Here is a 26,960-nt window from a genome sequence, read left to right as displayed (position 1 = left end):
CAGAAGTGGCAGAGCCTGGGGTAGGAGGCAGGCCCCAGTCTGGGGGCTCCGTGGACCTCTCTCGTCTGTGGTCAGAGGGCTTCCTCTGGTTTTCTCCTTGCCGAGGTGAAACTGCAGCGTCTGCACAGAGCATGACTACTCCAAGGCCTGTCAGCATCATGAGGGGCAGGGTGTCTTCCGAGATTTGTTACTCTGACCCCTGCCATGCATGAGCTCGGGAACCCCTGTGGTGGTCTTTCCAGTGCCCTGGCCCCTCCCAAGCCAAACACCAAGTTCTGGCTCCTTCAGGAATCTCTCACAATCCTGATGTCCCAGGAATTTGGGTATTGGAATAATTTCCCTCCCCCTCACTTCCAGTGCACACAAGTGACTTCTAGTCCGATCTGTTTATTCCATGTTCTCAATCCCCTCCTCCCATTAGGCAGCCATTGGAACCAGGGCACCTCCCTCTTTCCCTCTTTGCCCTCCATCCAGAGTTGATCTTGTCCTTCTGCAAACACATCCTGCTCAATACAGACTGGAGTTTCTGTCATTGAGAATAGAGTGATCCATAAACCTGGAAAAGAGAGATAGGGTCTCAGATTCAGCCAGGTTAGGCTGATGGGGGCGGGGGGTGCTTAAACCTAGAATGGGCAGAGGTAGTGATGAAAAAGTGGGGCTACTGCCAATGGATGGTGGTTAGAGGGGTGCGAGGTGGCAAGGAAGGGAGCTGAAACACCCCAGACCTCCCACAGGAGTGCTGTAGATACCTGTGTCTATTCAGAAGTCATATCCATAAGGCAAAACGCAAAGACAGACCAATCTTTAGTTCCTTTGAATGCCACCACTGCCCAGATTCTGGGGCCGGTTGTCCCTGGTAAGACCAAAACTTCCTATTCCATTTCCCAACTCTTGACTAGAAATGAAAGAGGCTCCCAAGGATTTCAGTGAGGGGAAGGAGTAATACTTTCCTTGATCTCCCCACCCTCACGCTTCCAGCCTAACCTGGTCATTGGGCGTTTGATGAGGCAGTGGCAGGGGCCCCGGATCCATGGCATGGTTTCCTCTGGGCGCACTCCTGGACTGTGGGACCGCCAGAGGCTGAAGTTCTGAGCATCAGTCAGGGGGACTCTGAAGACCTGATTGGGAACTGAATGGTTGGGGGAAGGGCAGGTTATCCAGTTTCTTAGAGTTGTCTGCTCCCTTCTGTGCCTCAGGGCATCACAAGCCCAGCCTAGCAACTGGGCCTGACCAGGTGCTGAGAAGTCCTGGAAATGTGGTCACCACACTGAGTTCCACTTCTGGATTCCAGCATCTCTCCAGCGTCTCGCACCCTTCATGGTCAGTGGAATCAGTCTTGGTTCTTCCTGCTTCTACTATAAGCCCATCTCCAAGAGAGCTTTCCCCAAGTGCTAAGGTGGTAGAAAAACAAGCGGTCAACCCACTTGGTTTGTTTTCTTTCATTCTTTGGCCGTGCTACACGGCTTGTGGGGTCTTAGTTCCCCAACCAGGGATTGAACCCGGGCCCTCGGCAGTGAGAGCACAGAGTTCTAACCACCCAACACACTTGGAAAATGTGCAAGGTGAGTCTGCTGGTTCTTTTTTTTTCTCTCTTTGCTCATTTCAGGTAATTCTCTGAAATTTAGCAGTGATACTACCTCATGTTTGGATATTACTAATAGATATAATGTATCAAGTACCTGTTATGTTCTAAATGTTGTATTAGGTATTAAGTGTTTTTAAAATTTTGAAATATACCAGACTTACCTAGATTTTCTTTTTTGGGGATTTTCACTCTTTATTTATTTGAATAAATCTAATTATACCAGTGTATAAAATTTGTGTGTATACATATATATATATATATATATATATTTTTTTTTTTTTTTTTTTTTTTTTTTTTTCTGTATGCGGGCCTCTCACTGTTGTGGCCTCTCCCATTGCGGAGCACAGGCTCCGGACGCGCAGGCTCAGCAGCCATGGCTCACGGGCCCAGCTGCTCCGCGGCATGTGGGATCTTCCCGGGCCGGGGCACGAACCCGTGTCCCCTGCATCGGCAGGCGGACTCTCAACCACTGCACCACCAGGGAAGCCCATAAAATTTGTATGTTTTTAAAACATAAAATTATAGCCTAGTATTCTGGCTGTATAGTCTTTATAATCGTTATTTTTTTAAAAATCTCTAATATACTATTGAGTAGATGTTATATTTTTCACTTAGTTGTTTTCCTATTAATTGATAAAAAGCTTTTTAAAAGTTTTGCTAGTAGAAATAACAGATATTCCTTTTCATGCGAATCTTTTTTAATTTCTGAAAGTGTTTTTTTAAATTAAACTTTAATTTTGAGATAATGATATATTCACATACAGTTGTAAGAAGTGAAAGACAGAGATCTTGTGTACCCTTTAGCCATGTCCTCCCAGCCCCCACCGAGGTAACATCTTGTAAAATTATAGCACTTTATTACAACCAGGGTATTAACATATTGATACAGAACGGTTCTACCACCACAGAATCCTGGAGTTGCCCTTTTATAACCACATCCTCCTCCCTCCACCCCTTGGTAATCAATAATGTGCTCTTCAGTTCTATAATTTTGTCATTTTAAGAATGTTATATAAATGGCATCATACAGTATGGGATCTTTTTTGGGATTGGCTTTCTTTACATAGCAGAATTCCCTGGAGATTCCTCAGTATTTGCATGTATCAGTAGGTTGTCCTAGGTGCTTTGCTTTTTTTTTTTTTTTTTTTGCGGTACGCAGGCCTCTCACTGTTGTGACCTCTCCCATTGCGGAACACAGGCTCCGGACACGCAGGCTCAGCGGCCATGGCTCATGGGCCCAGCCAGGCTCCGGACGCGCAGGCTCAGTGGCCATGGCTCATGGGCCCAGCCGCTCCACGGCATGTGGGATCTTCCCGGGCTGGGGCACGAACCCGTGTCCCCTGCATCGGCAGGCGGACTCTCAACCACTGCGCCACCAGGGAAGCCCCTAGGTGCTTTTTTAACTGTACATTTTCTCTGACTTTCACAAAAAATGCTACAGTATAATTCCGATTTTCAGATGATCCAGAGAGATTAAGTGGTTGAAGGAATTTGCCCAAGGTCACACGGCTTGTTTGGAGTTTAAACTCGGTTCAAATTCCAAAGCTTTGATCCTCACAACAATTCTGTAAGATTGGTAGAGTAGACATTTTCTGTTTTTTTGTTTTGTTTTTTTAAATAAACGAGGAAGCAGGTTACAAAAGGATAAGTGATTGCCCAAGGTGAGACACTTAAAAGAGACAGAAATAGTACTCACACCTGGATCTTCCGCTTGCAGGTCTGATTCAGTTTTTATTTTATCTTGCTTACCCCACCATTCAAGTCTACTTTCTCCTTCTCAGTCTCTTCTTGGCTCTTTTTGCCCCCATCCCCTGCTCTATAACAATGCCCCACCATATCCCAGCCATTCTTTAGGAACTCAGACACATCTTTTCTGCCCCTAGCATGCGACAAATCCAAGATACTTACGTGTCTTTAACAACACCTTCAGTACAGCTTCCTGGTACCTTGTGTGGCTATTCTGGTGCACGGAATGATTCCCATCTTCTGAGATAATAGGGGGTAGCCTAGTGGGCTGTGGTTCTTTCTGGTCTGAAACGAGAGCAGACTTGCTCTGAGTACTTAGCAAATGGGGTTATTTGACTTTCTGAGTCTCTGGTCTCCATGCCAACCAGGCACAGGGCAGGGATCTCTCCAAGCCACTCACATCCGATTCTCAGGATCTCAGGAGTCAAATCAAAATGCCTGTGACAGAGGGGAGGGAGGGAGAACAGTGATCAGACCTTCCTCACTACTCTCTTGCTCCTCCCTGACTCCTGGGTTTTGAGTGGCCTCCTGCTAGAATCAGGATATTGACAAATACTTAAGGTTAGTGTAGGTGAAAAAGGCCCCTTGTCTGGATGGATATTCCTTTCCTGAGATTGGCATATTTGCAGAGCGTCAGTTGGTCTAAGAGGGGAAATTATGTTTAAGCTAAGTGCTGGAGGATAAGAAGGGATTCATGGGACATAGTAGTATCAGGAAGAGCATTTCGGGCAGCAAGATATCAAGTGCGTTAGAAGCGCTAGAGAGGTCTCAGCTTGCTGTTGACTTAGAGCCGGACTAATGCTGGGTAAAGTGGAGAGGGACAGGGCCGGCAGCTGGAAAGGCAGTGTAGAGTAAGGTAGTGTAGACTTAGCATTCTTATGGGGGTTTAGGAATCTCCTCTGAGGCAAAATCTGTATCTTACAGTGACTGAAAAAACCAGACCTTCCTTACCCAGTGCTATGGTCTGAATGTTCCCATCCCCCCCCAAATTCACATGTTGAAAACTTAATGCCCAAGGTAATGGTATTTGGAGGTGGGGCCTTTGGGATGTGATTCATGAGGGCAGAGCCCTCATGAATGGAATTAGTGCCCTTGTAAAAGAGACCTGAGAGAGCTTCCTTGCCCCTTCTGCCATGTGAGGAAACAATAAGAAGTCTGCAACCTGGAAGAGGGCCCTCACCTGGCATCCTGATCCTGGACTTCCAGCCTCCAGAAATGTGAGAAATAAATTTCTGTTGTTTATAAGCCACCCAGTCTATGGTATTTTGTTATAGCAGCCTGAATGGACTAAGATACGCAGCCTCTTGTGTAGAGAGGCCATGGGCAAAGAGTTTTGCTAGGCCAATCAACACATCTTCAGATTTTGAATCAAAGATTGGGGTTGCAAAGAAGCTGGGACCATGTAAAGGCTTTTTCTATTGATGGAAGTTGGGGCAGTGAAGCTGCATCTTGTTTTGAGCAGCAGTAACCGGGGCCCAGTGTCCTTGGTGCCAGCAGTGCCCACCACAGCATCAAATGCAGTGGTGTCTGTGCCCAGCCAGGTCTGCAGCATGGTTCTGAACATTGTTTCTGGTTACCTCCTGCCAAGCTTTGTTCTCTGTTCCTTCTACAATTTTTATGTGTTTTCCAATATTCCTTTTTTTTTTATAAACTACTTCATTGTATAACAGACATAGAAAAAGTTGTATATATTTAATATATACAACTTATTGAGTTTGGAGATAAGTCTACACCTGTGAAACCATCACGACAATCTATGCCACAAACATATACATCCCCTCCAAAAATCTCCTCCCACCTTCTTTGTTTATTGTTGTTATTATTTTTTTGACAAGAACATCTAACATAAGCTCTAACCTCTTAGCGAAGTTTTAAGTATATAACACAGTATTAACTATAGACTCTGTGCTGTACAGTAGATCTCTAGGACTTATTCATCTTGCATAACTGAAATTTTGTACCCTTTGATTACTACCTCCCTGTTTCTTCCTCCCCCCAGCCTCTGGCAACCACCATTTTATTCTCTGCTTCTATGAGTTTGATTATTTTAGATTCCTCATACAAGTGGTATCATGTAGTATTTGTCCTGTGTCTGGCTTATTTCACTTAGCATAATGTCTTCCAGATTCATCCATGTTGTTGCAAATGGCAGGATTTCCTTTTTTTTTTAAGGCTGAATAATATTCCATTATATGCATATACCATATTTAAAAAATTCAGGGACTTCCCTGATGGTCCAGTGGTTAAGATTCCACCCTCCCTGCAGGGGGCCAGGGTTCAATTATCTGGTCAGGGAACTAGATCCCTCATGCTGCAACTAAGAGCCTACGTGCCACAACTAAAAATGATCCCGCATGCTGCAATGAAGATCTCGCATATAGCAATGAAGACCCCGCATGCCGCAACTAAGACCTGGCGCAGCCAAATAAATAAATATTTTAAAAAATAATAAAAAACCCATTCATGCGTTGATGGACATTTATGTTGCTTCCATATCTGGGCTGTTGTGAATAATGCTGCAACGAATATGAGAGTGCAGATATCTCTTTGAGATCGTGGTTTCAATTCCTTTCAGGATATATATATCAGAAGTGGGATTGCTGGATCATATGGTAGTTCTATTAATTTCTTGAGAAATCACCTTACTGTTTTCTATACTGGCTGCACCCATTTGCATTCCCACCGCAGTGCACGTGGGTTCCCTTTTTCCCTCACCAATGCTGGTTATCTTTTGTGGGTTTTTTTGATTATAGCCACTTTAACAGGTGTGGGGTGACACTGCGGTTTTAATTTGCATTTCCCTCATGATTAGATGTTGAGCATCTTTTCATATACCTGTTGGCCATTTGTGTGTCTTCTTTGGAGAAATGTCTTTTCAGATCCTCTGCCCATTTTTTAGTTGGGTTTTCTTTTCTTTTTTTTTTTTTTTTTGCTATTGAGTTATAGGAATTCCTTATATATTTTGGATATTAACTCTTTATCAAATATATGGTTTGCAAGTATTTTCCCCCATACTATAGGTTGCCTTTTCATTTTGCTGATTGTTTCCTTTGCTGTGCAGAAGCTTTTTAGTTTGATGTAATTCCACCAATATTCTTTTAATAAATTCATGTTCTGCTTAGATAGGCTAGATTTGGCTTGCATCTCAGAATCCTGGGCTTGTCAGGAACTGGGTCAAAATTTGCCATTCTCTCTTGAAATTGTTAAGATAGCTGACTCATCTCTGGTGGATGGTGGGGATGCCCCCTCTGTTTTAATTAATTAATTAATTAATTAATTAATTTTTGGCTGCGTTGGGTCTTCGTTGCAGTGCGCGGGCTTCTCATTGCAGTGGCTTCTCTTGTTGTGGAGCAGAGGCTCTAGGCACGCGGGCTTCAGTAGTTGTGGTTCCTGGGCTCAGTAGTTGTGGCTCACGGGCTCAGTAGTTGTGGCTCGTGGGCTCAGTAGTTGTGGCTCGCAGGCTCTAGAGCGCAGGCTCAGTAGGTGTGGCGCACGGGCTTAGTTGCCCTGCGGCATGTGGGATCTTCCCGGACCAGGGCTCAAACCCATGTCCTCTGCATTGGCAGGCAGATTCTTAACCGCTGTGCCACCAGGGAAGCCCCCCCACCTCTGTTTTATAGTCCTTCCCCAGCTCCTGCTTTTCCCCTTCATCCTGCTTGGCCCCGCACATTCATCATCATTTGTCCCTCCACACTCCCTTTTGCACTCCAGTGGAAATCTCCTTTAACATTCTCTGAGACAATGACATTACCAGAGTGGGACACTGTTTGAATCCCCTCCCTTGACAGTTGAGGGCTTGGGCAGGTGGAAGCCTGGACTGAACCAGGGGCTGAATTTACTTCATCACAGGTCATAGCAATGAGGGGCCATTTCCTAGAAGCAGTGTCATTTGAGTTTGGTCATTTGACTTTGGGGTCGTTTGACTGTGGGCTAAGTGAGGGTGTCAGAATGTCTATGGCCAAGTAAGTGTAGACTGAGGAGAAAGAGCAAGAGCATATTCCTAGTAGGCAATGGGACCTGGACTACAAGTAATTATTGGTCTGGGTGCAGGTGACAGTGGGAGCTCTTTATCAGGTCCCGAGGCCTCAGACTGTTCTTTAGGGTACAGCCAGATGATGCTCTCTATTATCTCAGTTTCCAAGTAGTCGTCTTCCAGCTTCCTGTATGGGTTACTGTGTGCTTGGAGGTGTATTGGACAGTATCACCCACTTGGATGCCTTCCTCTTGAATCAAGCACCAGTTGGCATATTCCTCGGATCAGTATTTGGCAAGCTGGAAGATATTTTTGGTAACCCATAGCTTCTGCAAGCTGCCAAGTTTTGGAAGCCACCTGAGGTGAAGGGTGGTGAGGGGTAGATGAGAATCATGCCACAGCTACTTGTGAAAGGGCATGTTCTGGGTAGAGGGATGCAATGAACTCTTTATACCTCCACCATGGCAAGGTAGATGAATCCATCATTTTGTTGGTAGATGGTATAACACAGGTTCTTCACTCACCCAGTTAATACTATACTCCATATGTTTTTTTGTGATAAATAGATATGAAGGGCCCTGACACTTTCTTCTAGAGCCAGGCCATAAATTAGGAGTTGCCATAAGACCAGATTTAATGCTTTGAATGGACCATGAAGGACATACGGGGTAGTGCAAAAGTACTTGGGTGGATCTTCTACTTTTCCAAATTTATGTTGCACATTTCTCAATAGTATAAGCTTAAGCTTCCCAGGGCCACTGGGATGGTCACAAAATCTTAGTTTTCCACTGCTTTGCCTATTGCCTCTGTTAGCTGGAACTGGGGCTGATTGGCCACAATGTTTTCAGGCTGAAGAATTTTTAGAATGGGTCTACCTCAGTGGCTCCCAGAATTCTGACTTTCAGGTTAGGGTATTTGCCTGTCTGTTCCAGATTCTGAGTACATAGTGGTGATAATATCTAACAGACATTACTTGCAGTTGTCTTGAAGTTGGTGTCACTGCAAGCAGAGTAATACCACCCTGACCAGAAATTTATACAAGATCAGTTTGAGAGAAAATGTTGTGGTACTGTACGTAAAATATGACTCCTGTCTAAGAGGTCGTATCAGCTGTGGGGCATTAATCCCTCAAAGTTGAGTGGCGCGTTAACATGGATTGAAATTGGCTAAAGTATGTTTTGAAGGCTATCTTGCACTTATTGTCTTTCCTGAGATAAGAAAATAGTCAGTGCTTTGGGAGGAAGTGGACAAGAGCATAAACCCAGGGAACCAGACCAATTCCCAGGGCACATTTTACATATGGGGACAGTTCCTTTGCCTCCAAAAATATCTTCCTCAAAGTGGTGCACTTGTTCAGGATTCTGAACACAGGGGAGGTGGAGGGGGCACGAGATAACAGAGAGGCTTAGTGCTGGTTGCAGACTGCTGATGTAAAATGGACTACATGGATATTCTAGAGATAACAACAATAAAAAGGGGTAATAATTAGTGAATGTGCTCAGCACAACTATAAAAGGTAGGTACTGTTACTATCTTATTTTGTAAATGGAGAAACAGAGGCCCAGAGAAGTTCAGTGATTTGCCCAAGGTCACATAACTAGCATATGGCAGAGACATGAGTTTAACCCAAGCAGTTTGGCTCCAGAGCCCATGCTCTTAACCACCGCATTAAACTGGCTCTTGAAATCATCTCATCAGGCCTCCCAGAAAAGACCAAGGACTAGGGAAAAACATGAACTGATAGAACTAGCCTCTTAATGGGCTCCCCTGTGTACAGCTCAATGGGGGCCCTGTCAAGGGTGTCTGCTCAACTTAGAGAAGCCTTGAGTTGGGAGAGAGACATGATGATATTACCTTGTTCTAGAGGCAGATCCCTGCCTCCCTGAGAGTCACTGAATTGTGGAATATCATTTCCTATGGCCAGCATCGAGGGAGCAGAGAGGACTGGAACCTGGTGGGCCAGTCTTCAGTGGATTAGATCAGTCCCAGTGAGGAAAACCAGTGGGGAAATGCCAAGCCCCTGTGGAAAAAGTGGTCTATCTGCTGCAATACAGACACAGTCATCCACCTTGGAGGTGCCCACTCCCTAGGCTTTGGCAGATTGTAGCTGTGAGTAGCTTGAGTACCTTCTCCCTTCTGGTTTCAGGTGGATGGGGATGATGGTCTATAGCAGCTATGAGACATATGAGTGTTTCCAAAATACATTTCTGTAACTTCAGTATGTTTATCCATTTAGAAAGGCAGAGGGGCTCAGAGGTTTTGGCCAGTTCACTCTTGGCTGAATTGTGCCATTCATGCTCCTGTTTGAAAAGCCAGAACTACAGTGCCCTCTGCTCCTGTTTGAAAAGCCAGAACTACAGTGCCCTCTGCTGGAGTCTAAGTGGCATCTCCAGCTGTCTCCTAATAGCGGGTCACCAAACAGGCAGCTAGGAGAGGTCAAGAGAACTAGGAGACTGAGCAGAGGACATTCCAATCAGGGTGGGGAAAACCACCTATGGGATCCCTTTGACATGATCCAGAAAATGAGAATACAAGTGATAATATGCTCAGCTTTTACCAAAGATGTGAGATTTACTTTTTCATTGAAGAGATTCATTTGGAAGTAAGAGCAACTTGGAGGACTCAGTGAATTCCTCTGGGAGAAGGAATGGTAAAGGCAGCAGTGGAGGAAGATGGAGTGAGGCCCTTTGGATGTGTGGAGCTTGGAGGTCATCGTGTCTGTGGCTGGAGGGCAGTCACTAGAGAGTCTGGCAGGGAGAGGTCATTTGTTTCAAGCCAAGAATAAGGATAAGCACTCTTAACCACCCACCCCCATCGATTTGCCTCTGAGACACCTGTCAGTGGGCAATGCCCTGAGTGTAGATTTGTGTTAGGATGATGCCTAGCTTGACCACGGGTTTTCATATAACGAGGCAAGGGAGTTGTCTCAGCAAAGGGCTAGAAAAAAGGGAATTTTTCTGAAATTCTGACACTCCTGGACCAAGAGGAGTGTCCAGGTATGACGCTAAGAGTAGGGTTCAGGGCCTCCCTGGTGGCGCAGTGGTTGAGAGTCCGCCTGCCGATGCAGGGGATACGGGTTCGTGCCCCGGTCTGGGAGGATCCCATATGCCGCGGAGCGGCTGGGCCCGTGAGCCATGGCCGCTGGGCCTGCGCATCCGGAGCCTGTGCTCCGCAACGGGAGAGGCCACAACAGCGAGAGGCCCGCATACCGCAAAAAGAAAAAAAAAAAAAAAAAAAAGAGTAGGGTTCAAAGCAGGTGGTGAAATCGATTCAGCAAAGAAAAGGACAGATATGGCCATGCTCCCCTGGGCAGGACAGAGAAGGGAAAGCTTAGGCACTCAAGGTGAATGAACACAGGAAGCTGGGCTGAACCTGCAGAGGCAACTAGTAGTAGTATCAGGAAGGGTGAGTCTGGGAGGGGCAGGAATCTACTGATTAGTAAACAAGAGAGTTCTGTTCACTGCTCAGGGATGCTCTTCTGTGGGCGGCTGCAATTGACCAGGCTCTTTCAGGGCCTGGATGAGCTATCCTTTGAAGCCAGCTAGCATTTGTTGCTTCTCAAGGCATCTTATGGTTAAAAATATTGCTTTCCATGGGAATTCCCTGGCGATCCAGTGGTTAGGGTCGGCACTTTCACTGCCAAGGGCCCAGGTTCAATTCCAGGTTGGGGAACTAAGATCCCACAAGCTGTGCGGCCAAAAAAAAAATGTACGTATATATGTGTGTGTGTGTATATGTGTGTGTGTGTGTGTGTGTGTATTGCTTTTCAGGTACCCTATCCTGGCAAGTATGTTTTGAGTAGTAGGACAAAGATATTCCAGTCAGAGGAAAGGTATATATTCCATATGTAAATAATAACTTACTTATTATGGTTTATAACTTTTTTTCCAATCATCTGTTGTACAGTTTTATGTGCTAGGTCTTAGGTGTATTACATACATTATATAATTTAATCTCCACAACAAATCTATAAGGAAGGCGTTATTTACAAGTGAGGAAACAGACACTCTGAATTTGCTTAGCGAGTTAGCTCCATGAATCTGAACAACTTTGAGTACCTGATAAACATGAGTTTCTGAAGTCAAGGATAAACCAAAGTATGCTCTCCACACCCAGTTTTCCTCTTTGGTTTTTCTATTTTGGTTCTTTATCAGGAGGAAAGAAAGGAAGGAGGCAGAGACTGGCAGAATATTTAGTTACCTGTGTTGACTCATGTCTATGAGTTTTCATTATGACTATAATAAGGAAAGCTTGAGTGGGCCCTCACATCTACTAGAAGGGAAAAAAAAACTTTCTTCAAAGAAAAATTGTGAATGACTTAAAAATATCATTATAGGGCTTCCCTGGTGGCGCAGTGGTTAAGAGTCCGCCTGCCGATGCAGGGGACGCGGGTTCGTGCCCCGGTCCGGGAGGATCCCACATGCTGCGGAGCGGCTGGGCCTGTGAGCCATGGCCGCTGAGCCTATGCGTCCGGAGCCTGTGCTGCGCAACGGGAGAGGCCACAACAGTGAGAGGCCCGCGTAACGCAAAAAAAAAAAAAAAAAAAAAAAAATCATTATAGTATGTGTTAAGAATGAGAAGTGTTGGGCCTCCCTGGTGGCGCAGTGGTTGAGAGTCCGCCTGCCGATGCAGGGGATACGGGTTCGTGCCCCGGTCTGGGAGGATCCCATATGCCGCGGAGCGGCTGGGCCCGTGAGCCATGGCCGCTGGGCCTGCGCATCCGGAGCCTGTGCTCCGCAACGGGAGAGGCCACAACAGTGAGAGGCCCGCATACCGCAAAAAAAAAAAAAAAAAAAAAAAGAATGAGAAGTGTTAATAAGTTCATTTTAATGGTTGCTGTTAAAGCCCTCACTGAAGGGCCAAGTAAGAGTGTGGTTGATTTGAGCATGGAGAACAGGTTGAAGTGCTAGTACAGGGGGACAGAAAAAGGTCAAGCCACTTGAGTGAATGTATTAACAAGGTGAAATCAGCCAGAAAGAGAGCAGGGCCAGAGAATCATTCTGAAGACAAGTGTGAATGACAAATTAGAGTCCTGTAAGATCACATGGAACTAAGGGTGAGCACAGTCAGGAACTGTGTGTTCCTTGAATTAATGAATGTAGAAATTGGGATTAGAAAGACTTGGGTAAGCAAGGTGGATGGATGTTGTTTTCTAAGAGCCAGACAGAATGCTGTATTTTCTCCATACATACTTTCCCAAACCAGTTCTGAAGTACTAGAAAGGTATGAGCCAAGTTCCCTGTTACGGTGGTCCACATTCCCAAATCTCTGCCAGCTGACATAGTGCAAGCAACCTCAGCAGCACCAGGATTCAGAACCAGGTGAGCCCTGTTGCACTTTCCTGTTGATATGTTAAATAAGATGAGAGCTAAGAGCTTACCGTTTAATTTAGCAACATCACCATGGATATGAGCATTGGTGACTAGACACATAAGAAGTTTCAGTGGAGTGGTAGGGGCAAGAGCCTGATTGGCATGGGTTCAAGAGAGACTGGCAGGGCTTCCCTGGTGGCGCAGTGGTTGAGAGTCCGCCTGACGATACAGGGGACGCGGGTTTGTGCCCCGGTCCAGGAAGATCCCACATGCCGTGGAGCGGCTGGGCCCGTGAGCCATGGCCGCTGAGCCTGCGCGCCCGGAGCCTGTGCTCTGCAACGGGAGAGGCCACAACAGTGAGGGGCCCACGTACCGCAAAAAAAAAAAAAAAAAAAAAAAAAAAGAGAGAGAGACTGGCAGGATATTTAGAGACAGAAAGACCAGACAACTCTTTTGAAGAATTTTTCTGCATGGGGGGTGGGCAGGGAAATAGGATGTAGGGCTTTAAGATGGAAGAAATTATAGCATGAATGTATGTAGATAGGAATGGCCAGAGATAGAAAAACTGATGCAATAGAGTGTGAAGAACATTGGAGTAGTGTCCTTGAATAGTCAACAATATGAGATCTGATGCACAAGTGGAGGGGTTGGTCTTAACAAGTGTGTAGACCACTCACTCATTATAATAAGACATATACAGGCACAGATGCAGGTAGATGGATAGACATGATTTTGTGAGAGGTTATAGAAATTATCTTCCAGTTGCTTCTGTTTTCACTGTGAAATAGAAGGAAAGTCATTATGTGAGAGTGAGGATAGGAGATGAGGTGTTAGAGGTTTGAGGAAAGAGAAGGTACGAAGTGGCCTTCAGGAGAGTGAGAGAATGCATAGAACAAGGAAATGTAGTCTGACTTCTGGGCAGCCATAGAGGCCCACTTGAGTTTAGTGATCAGGAATTTAAAGTGAGGCCAGTCAGCATGGTTGTTTTTCTCTTGTTGATGAGTATAAACTACTTTTCCCAGGAGTTTTGGTATAATCAGGAGTGGGAAAGGGGAGAAGGTGGCGGAGAAAGAAATGGGGACAATAGCTTGAGGGGACCATTTGGTCAAGAGAGGATTCTTTTTTTTTTTTTTTTTTTGCGATACGCGGGCTTCTCACCGTTGCTGACTCTCCCGTTGCGGAGCACAGGCCCCGGACATGCAGGCTCAGCGGTCATGGCTCACGGGCCCAGCCACTCCGCGGCATGTGGGATCTTCCCGGACCGGGGCACGAACCCGCGTCCCCTGCATTGGCAGGCGGACTCTCAACCACTGCGCCACCAGGGAAGCCCCAAGAGAGGATTCTTTATTTTCCCCAGATGGAATGATTACAGCACATTTGTATACTTATGGAAATGATCTGGGAAGAGGGAAAAAATTGAGGGAGAGGGGGATAATTACAGGAGCAAAATCCTTGAGGAAAGTGTGGATGAGATCCAGTACACAAATGGAGTCAGTTCATTCATTGTACCAGAGAGAAGGTATAAATGCAGTGGAATGTTAGATGTGATGATGGAAAGTCTCTTTTGATTGCTTCTATTTTTAGTTAAATAAGGAGCAAGGAAGTTATTAGCTCAGAGTGAGGATCGAGAGGGGATTTTAGAGATTTGAGGAGAGAGGGGGAGTTGCCTTGAGGAGTGGGAGAGTGGCTAGGGAAATATAATAGGATTTTCAGGAAGTCCCAAGTGCTCACTTGAGATTTGTGGTTATGGTACTAATCATTCTAGGAAGACTAGATGTCCTAGGCGGAGGGCCAAATACACATAACTTTGTCTTCATAGGCTTCCCTGGAGCTCCATACTCCAACTCCCTGGAGTTTCATAGCCTTGTCCTGAGCTTCTAGAGTCATCCTATGTGCCCCGGAGCTTGGCCATGTGGTCCCAGACTTCAGCTCCTGGGCAGCTCAAGTGGCTTCAAGGGAATACTATGAATAGAACATAATTACTATTGAGTGGAATTTTCAGGTGGAAGTCTGAATAACATGGTTGAAGCCAAACTTGGCAGAGGGTAGCCAAGTTCCCTGAATGTCTTTGTGCATAGATATTTCAGGATGTGCACAATTAAAATGACTTGTCAAGAACCTACAATATGCTGCCACTTGAGGGCAAAAGACACACATAGATTGAAAGTGATGGGATGGAAAAAGATATTTCATGCAAATGGAAATAACAAGAAAGCAGGTGTAGCAATACTCACACCAGACAAAATAGACTCTAAAACAAAGTCCATAGAGAAAGACAAAGAAGAATACTATATAATGATAAAGGAATCATTATATTATGAGAAGGGGATATTACACTTGTTAACATATATGCACCCAATATAGGAGCACCTAAATACATAAAACAAATACTAACAGACAATAAAGGGAGAAATTGACAGGAATACAACAATAGTAGGAGACTTTAATACCTCACTGACATCAATGGACAGATCTTCCAGACAGAAAATCAATAATGCAACAGAGATCCTAAATGACACAATGAAACAGTTGGACTTAATTTATATCTACAAGACACTACATCCAAAACAAAACAAAAACAAACAAACAAAACCCAGAATACACATTCTTTTCAAGTCACATGGAACATTCTCTAGGATAGACCATATAAAGGACACAAGAGAAGTCTCAACAATTTAAGAGGATAGAAATTATTTGAAGCATCTTTTCTGACCATAACAGTATGAAACTAGAAATCAACCACAGAAGGAAAAATGAGAAAAAATGGCTTGTCAGAAATGGGAGATGAGTTACAGAGTTCTGGCTGGCATGCAGTGAAAGCAGTCTGTGATCAAAGTGGGAGTTGGAAGTGCTTTGTTATGGTTTTAGCCTTGAATTCCTTCTAGATTTTGAAATTTACTCTTATGAGGATGAAGCTCTTGCCTCAGCTCTACACATGGCTGGCTCATTCTCATTCTTCATGGTGTGGCTCAAACATTACCTCCTTGATTACTGTCTAAAGTGGGCCTCTCAGGCTTCCCTGGTGGCACAGTGGTTAAGGATCTACCTGCCAATGCAGGGGACACGGGTTCGAGCCCTGGTTCAGGAAGATCCCACATGCCCTGGATCAACTAAGCCCATGCACCACAACTGCTGAGCCTGCACTCTAGAGCCTGCGAGCCACAATTACTGAGACTGCGTGCCACAACTACTGAAGCCTGCGTGCCTAGAGCCCACGCTCTGCAACAACAGAAGCCACCACAGTGAGAAGCCTGTGCGCTGCAATGAAGAGTAGCCCGCGCTCGCCTCAACTAGAGAAAGCCCGCGCGCAGCAGTGAAGACCCAATGCAGCCAAAAAAATAATAATAATAATAATAACAATAACAATAATAATAATGATAATAATAATAAATAAATAAATAAAGTGGGCCTCTCCAAGTTACTCTCCATCATGGGATCTGCAAACTCAGTTGCCGATAAGAGTCAGGCAGATAATGTTTATGAATACAACAACTAAGAAACCTGTCCCATCTAAAGGGGCAGCTGCTTCTTTGCTCTGGCCATTTGTGGTCATGTGGGAATTTAGGGCCAGTGTGGCCAGTTCTAATTTTTAAGAGAAGTCAGAAATGTGGATTTTACATAAAATCTCCTGATTTTTAGATGTGGGTCCAAATTTTTTTAAGATATCACTCTGCAGGCTGAGTCCGGCCCTCTGGCCAACAGCTTATAACTTCTGACCCATTGCATCAACTCTCCCACCCTTATATCCTTCCCAGTACTTGTTATATTCTGTGAATATCTTGTTTGTTTATTTACCTGTTTATTGTCTGTGTTAGTCACTGTTGTATTCCTAGTGCCTAACACAGTGCCTGGCACAATCAGTTCCCAATAAATAATTATCTGATGTTGGATGAGAAGGGGAGTCTGGATTGGTGACTTACTTGGGAGGTTTCTATGTATTCTGAAATTATATATATAAATTATAAATATGAATATATGTATGTATGTGTGTGTTTATATAGAGGTGTGTGTATATATGTATATACGTAAATATATGTGTATATATATACACACACACACAAACACCTGTATATGGCAAATATTTTCTCTTCGTCTCTCTTTTATTTATTTATTTATTTTGGCCATGCCACACGGCTTGTGGGATCTTAGTTCCCAGACCAGGGATCAAACCCAGGTCCTTGGCAATGATAGCACAGAGTCCTAACCCTTGGACTGCCAGGAAATTCCCCTCTTAAGTCTGTTTCTTGCCTTTCAACTTTATGATGTCTTTTGATACAGAATTATAACTTTTATTTAGGAAAAATTGTCAATCTTTTCTCTTAGGCTTCTGGGGCTATGTCCTATGAGGAAAGTTTTCCAAATTAATTTACAAAGTGTTTTTTTTTTTAATTTTTAATTTTATTTTTGGTTGCATTGGGTCTTCATTGCTGTGTGCGGGCTTTCTCTAGTTGAGGCGAGCAGGTGCTACTGTTTGTTGAGGTGCGTGGGCTTCTCATTGCGTTGGCTTCTCTTGTTGCGGAGCATGGGCTCTAGGGTGCATGGGCTTCAACAGCTGTGGCACACGGGCTCGGCAGTTGTGGCACCCGGGCTTAGTTGCTCTGCAGCATGTGGGATCTTCCCGGACCAGGGATTGAACCCGTGTCCCCTGCATTGGCAGGAGGATTCTTAACCCCTGTGCCACAAGGGAAGTCCCTATACTTATTTATTTTAAATCTGCCTTGTAATCCAAACATTTACGAAAAAAACCTCTTTTCACTTACTTGATAGTGAACTTTGGAGCATAAAAGTTTTAAATTTTGATGAAATCCAATTTATCTGTCTTTCCTCCTGTCACTTATGCTTTTGTTTTCTTTTCTTAGAAACCACTGCCTAGTCCCAAGGTCATGAAGATTTTTCTTCTAAGAGTTCTAAAGTTTTAGCTCTTACATTTATGTCTATGGTCCATTTTGAGTAAATTTTTGTATATGGTGTGAGGTGGGGTCCAATTTCATTCTTTTGCATGTGATTATCCAGTTTTTGCCGCACAATTTGTTGAAACGACTATTTTCTCCCATTGAATTGTCTTGGCATTCTTGTTGAAAATCAACTGACCATAAATTAAGGGTTTATTTCTGGACTCTCAGTTCTATTTCACTGATCTATATGGCAATTCTTATGCCAATACAACACGGTCTTGATTATAGCAGCTTTGTAGAAGATATGAAATTGGGAAGTATGTCCTCCAACATTGTTATTCTTCAAGATTGCTTTGGTTATTCTGGGTCCCATATATTTCCATATGAATTTTAGGATATCTTGTCAATTTCTACCAGATATCATTATCTTTGGGAGGTATTTCTTTTTTAAAAAAAATTGAAATATAGTTTACATAAAATATTATGTTAGTTTCATTTGGGTGATATTTCACTACAAGGAATTCTAAGCATCTAAAATGTGTCTGGAAAGGGATCTCACATTTATTCCTCCCCTGCATCCTAACTCACATACTGAATTTGGCAAATATTCAGGAATCTCCAACTTAGTCCAGGACACTTATCTATGTTTTTATCAGTAATTCTTTAAGGTACCCTAGTTTCTTTTTGTTTTTTGTATTTTTTGGCTGTACTGTGCAGCATGCGGGATCCTAGTTCCCCCATCAGGGATCGAACCCATGCCCCCTGCGTTGGGAACGCAGAGTCTTAACCACTGGACCACCAGGGAAGTCCAAGGTGCCCTAGTTTCTTGATGTATTTTAGACTATTAAGTGTGAATAGCTCAATATTATATATATATAGTAGAAGCTCTTCTAAAGAAGCTCCACTGAGGGTACTTCCCTGGTGGTCCAGTGGGTAAGACTCTGGGCTCCCAATGCAGGGGGCCCAGGTTCAATCCCTGGTTGGGGAACTAGATCCCACATGCATGCTGCAACTAAGAGCTCGCATGCCTCAGTGAAGATCCCTCATGCCACAATGAAGATCCTGCATGTTGCAACTAAAGATCCTGCATGCCGCAAATAACATCCAGTGCAACCTAAATAAGTAAATAAATAATAAATATTAAAAAAAGAAACTCCATTGAATAGACTTGCTAGATTAATTAATGTTCTCCATTTCCTCTGAAAAACATATTTAAAAATGCCTGCAACACTCCAGTTGCAGCCAAGAGCTACTCTTGAGTATACCTGCACACTTATGCTTCCACCAGTTGAATTGTGTGCATACCAAGAGTCAGCTGTGGTTTTTCTCCCCAAACAATTTATGCCAGGTTTATTCTGTAATTGCAATATTGCAATTTAATGATATATTATTTCAACTAATGGAATATGTATTTTTTTAAAAAGAGCAGTGAGTGCCTCCATGAGATTTACCAGGGGCACCCAAAGCAAACAGTCTCAACCTTTCTACATAAAATGTATCAAGCAAGCATTAAATAAATTTATGAGATATTAAAAAAAAAGAGCAGTGGTTTGTATAAAAATGAAATTGAATGCTTTGGAAAAACTCAAACTTCAAAAAATTACACTTTGAATTAAAATGGATGGGATTTAGAAAATTACCATTTTGCAACGATCATAGAAATAATTGAACCATCACTATATACTAAAACTAGTAAGCGAAAGTTTGATGAAGAATAGGGTATTTACATTTTTTCAAAGTATCTTCCTGGAAATTATTACTAATTACAAAACAAAAATAGTAACTTGACAGTGGAGAAAACTGGAAAACACCACCTTAATCAAATGGTCAAAGTTAACATGACCAATAATGGGACAAAATGACATCACAAGCCTCCTGATGTGATGTATTGAAGACATAATATTGCTTAGTCCTGCCAAAAATATTTAAACCTAATCTAATCTTGAGAAACATCAGACAAACCCAAATTAAGAAAAATTCTATAAAATATCTTGCCTGTACTTTTAAAATTGTCAGTGTCATGAAACAAAGCATCAGAGGAATTGTTCCAGATTAAAGGAGACAATAAAGAGACATGCCAACTAAATGCAATCCTTATTTATTTGATTGATTGATGGATCAATAAGTAATTAACCAATTTAATTGGTTAATTAACCAATCAAATAATTGATTAAGCAATTATTTCTATTTCTGTGATCAGTCTTATCCTTAACTGTATCCTAGAAGGAAAAATTTTGTTCTAAAGGACATTAATGGGACAATTGGCAAAATTGGAATATAGACTATAGATAATTAAATAGTATTGTATCAGTGTTAAAATTGCTGAGTTTGATACCTATACTGTGGGTTGTTATCTAAGAAAATATTCTTATTCTTAGGAAATACAAACTGAAATACTTGAGAGTAAAGAATATAATATGAGCAGCTTATTCTCAACTAGCTGAGAAAAAAATACATGTTTATATATAAATATGTAAATATATAAATTATATATATATGGAGAGAGAGCAAGCAAATGTGGCCAAATATTAACAATTGACTAATTTGGGTAAAGGGTATAGAGAATTTCTTTTGTACCAGTCTTACAACTTTTCTATAATTTTTTAAAAATTAATTAATTTATTTTTGGCTGCGTTGGGTCTTTCTCTAGTTGCCATGGCTTCTCCTGTTGCAAAGCATGGGCTCTAGGTGCATGGGCTTCAATAGTTGTGGCGGGCAGGCTCTAGAGCACAGGCTCAGTAGTTGTGGTGCACAGGCTTTGTTGCTCCGTGGCATGGGGGATCTTCCCGGACCAGGGCTTGAACCTGTGTCCCCTGCATTGGCAGGCAGATTCTCAACCACTGCCCCACCAGGGAAGCCCTCTATGATTTTGAAATTATATCATGAAAATACATTATTTTTTTAAAAAATATTTATTTATTTTTGGCTGCGTTGGGTCTTCATTGCTGCACGCGGGTTTTGTCTAGTTGCGTTGAGCAGGGGCTACTCTTCATTGGGGTGTGCAGGCTTCTCATTGCAGTGGCTTCTCTTGTTGCGGATCACGGGCTTCAGGCGCGCGGGCTTCAGTAGTTGTGGCTCGCGGGCTCTAGAGCGCAGACTCAGCAGTTGTGGCACACAAGCTTAGTTGCTCCGCAGCTTGTGGGATCTTCCTGGACCAGGGCCCAAACCCGCGTCCTCCACATTAAAAGGCGGATTCTCAACTACTGCGCCATCAGGGAAGCCCTCTATAATTTTGAAATTATATCATGAAAATACATTTTAAAGATGGTTAATTAACCATAAAGTTTATTTCCTTTCCCTCCTAAATTTGCTAAAATCACATCAAAATAACAACAATAACAATAATGGCATTAACCTTCAAGGTCAAAGAGAGAGGAAGGATACAATGGCAAGATGATGTATTTCAGTGGAAATATCTTTTGAGAAATGGAAAGTAGAGAGAGGGGTAGTAACAAATTTATCAGAATAGGAAAAGTTTTAACTTAAGTTTCTGCGATGGAGGATACACGTAGAATCGAGCTAATTCATTTGGGAGGCTCAAACCTTAGAACGCAGCAGGTACCACAGAAGGTAGGAGTAAAGACTAGGTCCGAGAACAGGAAGGTGGTCACTGAAACTGTCTACAGAGCATGTGGCACAACCAGGCAAACCACCATGCCCCAACAAGGAGATAAAAGATTTCTCTGTCCAGCAATCCCACTTCTGGCTATATATCCAAAGGAAGTGAGAACAGGATCTTGAAGAGGTATCTTCACTCTCATGTTCATTGCAGCATTATTCACAATAGCCAAGTTATGGAAACCTAAGTGTCTGTCAATGGATGAATGGATAAAGAAGATGTGATGTATATATATATACATATATATATGTATATATATGTATATATATATATGCCATGAAATATTATTCAGTCATGAGAAAGAAGGAAATCCTGTCATTTGCAACAACATGGATGAACCTTGAGGGCATTATGCTAAGTAAGATAAGTCAGACAGAAGACGACAAATACTGTATGATCTCACTTAGACGTGCAATCTAAAAAAGTGGAACTCAGAAACACAGTAGAATGGTGGTTGGGAGGGGTGAGGGGATGAGAAGTTGGCCAAAGGGTATAAACTTCCAGTTATAAGATGAATAAGTTCTGGGGATCTAATGTACAGCATGGTGATTATAGGTAATTACACTGCATTATATACTTGAAAGGTACTGAGAGAGTAGATCTTGAATGTTCTTACCACAAAAAAGAAATGGCAATTACGTGACATGATGGAGGTATTAGAGCTAATACTATGGTAGTTATCATCTTGCAATATATTTTAAGCATATCAAATGAACATATTGTACACCTTAAACTTACACAATGTTATACATCAATTATATCTCAATAAAACTGGGGAAAAAAGAGAAAGATTTCTCTGGAGGAACTGAATCTTGGAGGCACTGCACTCCTGCACAAGATTTACTGTGAGGGACGGCATATGGTGCAAGACTAAAAATACGATGATTAAGTGAAAATCGAGATCCTCAAAGGTGAGACTCAGTGCCCCCTTCTCCTGTCTTGATCCCATTATGCTAGCAGACAAACATGTAACCAATCCCCAGAGAAGCAATTATAGTGTTCTTCCCTGGAGAAAATGTAGAGATCCAGAGGAAAGCTCCCAGTGAAGCCCACAGTGGATAACTACCCCTGCCCTCCAGGCTTCTAGTCAGCTTTTTAGTTCCTCACTCTTAACTTATAATGGAGAGCCAAGGATCACCAGTTATTTGACAATAGTTATCAATGAGGAAGATAGAGATCAAAATAAACTCATAGGAAAAAGGGCACAGAGGAAACAGAGCTAATGCAGAGAACAGAAGAGAATTTCAAATAAAGTATAATATCCCTAAAGAAAAAAGAAGATATGGAAAAGGAAAACCAGAGGACCAAAAACAGCCCTTGGAAATTAAAAATATAGTAACCAAAATAAAATGTTCTGATACAAAGGTATGGTGATTTTCCTGTAGGTCCACAGCTTCTTTATTACCCCTCCCCTTGAGTGTGGGCTAGATTTAGTAGTTCTATTCTAACAAACAGAATAAGGTGGAAGTCACAGTCACTTCTGAGACTGTCATCAAAAGGCATTGCGGGGCCTCCCTGGTGGCGCAGTGGTTGAGAGTCCGCCTGCCGATGCAGGGGATACGGGTTCGTGCCCCGGTCTGGGAGGATCCCATGTGCCGCGGAGCGGCTGGGCCCGTGGGCCATGGCCGCTGGGCCTGCGCATCCGGAGCCTGTGCTCCGCAACGGGAGAGGCCACAACGGTGAGAGGCCCGCATACCGCAAAAAGAAAAAAAAAAAAAAAAAAAGGCATTGCGGCTTCCTTCCTCCTTCCACTCTCTCTCTCTCTCTGATCACCTGCTCTGAGGAAAGTTAGCTGCCAAGTGAGAACACTCAGGCAGCTTATTGGAAGGCCCACGTGGTGAGAAACTGAGGTGTCTTGTCAATAGCCAGAGAAGAACTGAGGCCTCCAGCTATGAGATGACTGCAGCTCCTGCTGACATCCTGTCTGCAACCACAAGAGAAACCCTTAGCCACAACCAACTAGCTAAACTGCTTCTTGATGCCTGATTCACAGAAACTATAAGGTAATAAATGTTCGTTGTTTTAAGCCTCTACATTTTAGGGTAATTTGTTACACAGAAATAGATAATTAACACAGAAGGTTGGAAGATAAAATTGAGGAACCTCCCAAAGAGTAAATGTTTTAAAACCCAAAGGAAGCATAGAGAAAGATTAAAGTTACAGGATCAGTTCGGGAGGTTTTAGAGCTGACAAATGGAAGTTCCAAAAAGAGAGAAGAGAGAAAATAGAGAATAAATTAATAAAGAAATAATAAAGGAAAATTTGTCAGAAATGAAGTGCACATATTTCCAGATTGAAGAAGCTCAGGGAATGTCTATCACAGTGAATGAAAAAAGATCTACAGCAAATTCCAACATTATGAAATTTCAAAACACTAGGGAACAAAAAGAAAAGCAAAAGCTTCTGGAAAGAAATACATCATACACAAAAGAATCCAACTGGAAGTTAGAGGACAATAAAGGTATAACTTCAATATTCTCAGAAAATGATTTTTCGACCTAGAATTCCATATCTGGAAAAACTGACAATCAAGCGTGAGGGTAGGGCTTCCCTGGTGGCACGGTGGTTAAGAATCCTCCTGCCAATGCAGGGGACACGGGTTTGAGCCCTGGTGCAGGAAGATCCCACATGCCGCGGAGCAACTAAGCTCATGCGCCACAACTACTGAGCCTGTGCTCTAGAGCCCGCGTGCCACAACTACTGAAGCCTGTGTGCCTGAAGCCCGTGATCTGCAACAAGAGAAGCCACTGCAATGAGAAGCCCGCACACCGCAACTAGGGAAAGCCCACGCACAGCAACGGAGACCCAACGCAGCCAAAAATAAATAAATTCATTAAAAAATGTGTGAGGGTAGAATAAAATCATTCTTCACTCAAAAATATACCTCCTACACATTCTTAGAAAACTATTCAAGGATATATTCCAGGAAAGGGAGAGAGTAAACCAAGAAAGAAAACATGGGATCCAGGAAATAGGGAATAAAACTTTGGAGAGAGGCAAAAGCAAGTTTCAGGACAAGAGCTATGCGCCAGGAGTAGGAGAAGGCAGAGTATAGGAGTAGGAGAGAGGAAGTTTGGGAAAAAAGGAATTGGTAGTTTATTTCTTGTGTTTTGGTAGATTATTTGTTGTGTTTTGAGTGATTGGAAAAAATATCATTGGGCATTTAATAGAGCTGTTGAAGTAATTTGTGGAAAAAAGTAACAGTAGTTACCTGGAGAACTAAGCAAGTGAAAAAAATGGTGGCAATTCTTAACTCTAGGGATAAACAAAAAATTGAACAAAAAAGGAAAAGTTATTATAGTGACATTATTTGGCTTAGCAGTGAAAAATTTTTACATATTTGTAAGACTACAAGACTATAGATATAAACTTGTATGTTCTATTGCTACATCCCAAATCATCAAATTTAGTGGCTTAAAAACAACATCCACAGGCTTCCCTGGTGGCTCAGTGGTTAAGAATCTGCCTGCCAATGCAGGGGACTTGGGTTCAAGCCCTGGTCCAGGAAGATCCCATATGCCATGAAGCCGCTAAGCCTGTGTGCCACAACTACTGAGCCACAACTACTGAGCCCGCGAGCCACAACTACTGAAGCCCGCATGCCTAGAGCCCGTGCTCTGCAACAAGAGAAGCCACTGCAATGAGAAGCCTGCGCACCGCAACAAAGAGTAGCCCCCGCTCGCCGCAACTAGGAAAAGCCAGCGCACAGCAACGAAGTCCCAACGCAGCCAAAAATAGTAAAAAAAAAAAAAAAAAAGCCAAAAAACAAAGAAAACAACATCCACTTACTATCTCACAGTTCTGTAAGTCTGGTAGTCTCTGCTTAGTCTCACAAGGCTGAAATCAAGGTGTTGGCTAGGCTGGGGTCTTATGTGGAGGCTCTAGGGAAGAATCCATTTTTCAGGTTCATTCAGGTTATTGGCAGAATTCAGGCTTTTGTGGTTATAGGACTGATGCCTTGCTGACTGTCAGCTGGGACACTCTCAGCTCCTAACTGCCACCCACATTGGCATGGAGGCCCCTGCATCTTCAAAACTGCACATGCTTCCAATCTCTGAATTCCTCTTTTGCTGTTAACTGGAAAAAACCACTCTGCTTTTAAAGGGCTTGTGTGATTAGATGAGGCCCACTCACATAATCTCCTTTTTTCCATGTAAAGTAACAATCACCAGAGTGTTATCCATCATATTCTGAGGGTCCGCCCACATTCAAAGGGGAGGGGATTATATAAGGGCAAAGTTCACTGAGGGTCATTCTTAGAATTTTGCTTACCACAAACCTAAAACTGTGACATAACTATACTGGAAAAACTAGGATGAGAGAGGGGAAGCACACGGTAGAGTATAAGAAAGCTAAATTTTCAACTCTCGTAACAGGAGGGCAATATATAATAACCCACAATGGAACAAGGGAAATTTGTGGGTTGGGCCAAGTGTGTTTCTCTGAGAGAGGGTGAACAACTCCTAATCTGGAGACAATAGCAGCCCCGTGGCATAATGCCAGGACCCAGCTGGGTGGGGGCAAGCAGGGGAGGGCTGGTGTAGGGCTATTAAGGGATTCCTAGCGTCCATTAGTGGGAATGCGTGAAACAGAGCTGAATACGTGAAACAGAGCTTCTTTGATGGAATTAGAAAGAGAACAGAGAGTGCCCAGTGGAGGCCTGTACAAGATCAGTCCTTCTCAATCTTAACGTTGTACTTTACTTTTTCCCAGTTATCCCCTCCCTTTACCCCAATGCAACTTTTGCTTTAGTACCTGCCCACGCTTAGTTTCCTTCACATGGGTTCTCCATTCTGCCTGGAATACCCTTTCTCCTTCATTTCTGTGCTTTCAAGCAATTCATCTTCTAAGACCTTAATCTTGTCACATTTCCTGTAAACCCTCCCTTTAGAATTAGTTTCGTCACTCAGTATCACTTATTCATTCACTCACCCTACAAATATATTTATTAAACCTCTATTATGTGAGGTACTGCTAGGTATTGTGGATATAATACAGGTCTGATATATACTCACTGCCAACTAAAACTCCTTCAGTGGTTCCCTATAAAGTTAAAAGGTTTAGCATGGCTAACAGTATCCTCAGTTATCTGGCCCCTGCCTAGCTTTCAAGGCCTGCTTCTCACCTCCTGTCTATGCTTTATCTGTACCCAAGGACTTGGAGTTCACTTAATAAGGTTCTCTCAATTCTCTGTTCCTTTGTCTGTGCTGTATTCCCTTGTCATCTACTTGGTTAACTCCAATCATCCTTTAATACTCAGTCCTGGAAGCATTTCCTGTGTGAGGTCTTCTCTAAAGGATCCCCCTATTCTCATTTCAAATCCAGTAGCATCAGGTACTTCCTCTTTTGTGGTTCCATAGTATTCCATATTTAATTGAATCATACACCATATTGCAAATTATTTTGTTTGCGTGCTTATCTTCATCTGATGGTCAGCTACTTTATGGCAGAGAGAGGTCTAATCCTATCCATCTTTGTAATGCTAGTCACCAACATAAAGCCTGACACATAGTTGGTGCTTAATAAATGTTGACTAAATAAGCAAATGAATAAGAATACACTTATTCGGTTGAACACATTGGGTGTCTTAATAAGGATATTAAATGACAGGAGAGGGAATGGATATCTTCCATATTCCATAATTTTAACTAGTATAATTGTTAATCTTGGGGGATAAAACTCTAACCCAAAGTAGGAAAAGAAATGGCTAAGAAGTGGCCCTTCTAACCCTCTATTCTATGTTCCCCTTACATGTTTCTTCAGTTGTGTCCCTTTTCTTGTTCCGAAAGGAATTTTGATATCCTAATAGATATAAGTTGAAGAAGGCCAT

At 42.9% G+C, this 26,960-nt stretch overlaps 1 protein-coding gene across 1 annotated transcript; it reads right to left on the bottom strand.

Annotated features, from left to right (window-relative positions):
• Positions 1-251: 251 nt before the first annotated feature.
• SPMIP11 (sperm microtubule inner protein 11) lies at positions 252-26,960 on the bottom strand (the record flags this gene model as incomplete). The annotated part of the gene is made up of 4 exons (XM_082634652.1): positions 252-556; positions 985-1,129; positions 3,494-3,616; positions 26,882-26,960. 4 exons carry the CDS (start codon positions 26,958-26,960, stop codon positions 508-510), a joined length of 396 nt encoding a protein of 131 aa, XP_082490778.1. The 3' UTR covers positions 252-507.

Source organism: Mesoplodon mirus (genome assembly GCF_964341445.2).
Source record: "Mesoplodon mirus genome assembly, chromosome: 11".
NCBI lineage: Eukaryota > Metazoa > Chordata > Mammalia > Artiodactyla > Ziphiidae > Mesoplodon > Mesoplodon mirus.
The sequence above is the reverse complement of the archived record's forward strand: the minus strand, read 5'-3'. Positions and strand labels throughout refer to the sequence as shown.